Source organism: Ailuropoda melanoleuca, unplaced genomic scaffold, assembly GCF_002007445.2.
Source record: "Ailuropoda melanoleuca isolate Jingjing unplaced genomic scaffold, ASM200744v2 unplaced-scaffold41439, whole genome shotgun sequence".
NCBI lineage: Eukaryota > Metazoa > Chordata > Mammalia > Carnivora > Ursidae > Ailuropoda > Ailuropoda melanoleuca.
This window is the reverse complement of record NW_023213214.1, coordinates 1-584: the sequence shown is the minus strand read 5'-3', so window position 1 is coordinate 584 and position 584 is coordinate 1. Positions and strand designations below refer to the sequence as shown.

The 584-nt window shown below is 54.8% G+C and overlaps 1 protein-coding gene across 1 annotated transcript; it reads right to left on the bottom strand.

Moving 5' to 3' along the window:
* Nucleotides 1–31: 31 nt before the first annotated feature.
* On the bottom strand, nucleotides 32–571 carry LOC117799049 (60S ribosomal protein L11-like). Its single transcript, XM_034651506.1, has one exon. It carries the CDS (start codon nucleotides 569–571, stop codon nucleotides 32–34), a length of 540 nt encoding a protein of 179 aa, XP_034507397.1.
* Between the last annotated feature and the right edge of the window lie 13 nt (nucleotides 572–584).

Sequence of the window (584 nt, the reverse complement as noted above, 5' to 3'; positions counted from 1 at the left end):
GTTTATTCACTCTTTTTCTCTAGAAAACCATTCATTTGCCTGGAAGGATGATGCCATCATACTTCTGCTGGAACCAGCGCATGGCCTCCTCTTTGCTGATGCGGTGCTTGGCTCCAATGCGGCCAGTCCGGCGCTTCTTGTCGGCAATGCTGAATCCTGGCCTGCCCAGAACCACGTAAAAGTCCAAGCCATAAATCCCAATGCTGGGATCATATTTAATCCCCAAATCGATGTGCTCCTGGATTCCAAACCCAAAGTTGCCGGTGTCGGAGAAGTTGTTCTTCCTCAGCTCGTATTCTCGCACCTTCAAGCCTTTCTCCAAGATCTCTTCAGCTTTCGCCCCACGCACAGTGCAATGAACGGCAATCTTCTCGTTCCTCCGGATCCCAAAGGAGCGGACGGTGTACCGAGCTTTGGAGAAAACGGGCGTCTGCCCCGTGAGCTGCTCCAGCACTTTGGCCGCGCGAGTGAGCCTGTCGCCACTCTCTCCGACGCAGATGTTCAGGCAGAGCTTGCGAATGCGCAGCTCCCTCATGGGGTTCTCCTTCTCACCCTGGTCCTGCTGCGCCATCTTGGAGGCGTGG

What these genes read in the sequence shown, in the direction of transcription:
- LOC117799049 (XM_034651506.1), bottom strand. Translation starts at nt 571, where the DNA reads ATGGCGCAGCAGGACCAGGGTGAGAAGGAGAACCCCATGAGGGAGCTG.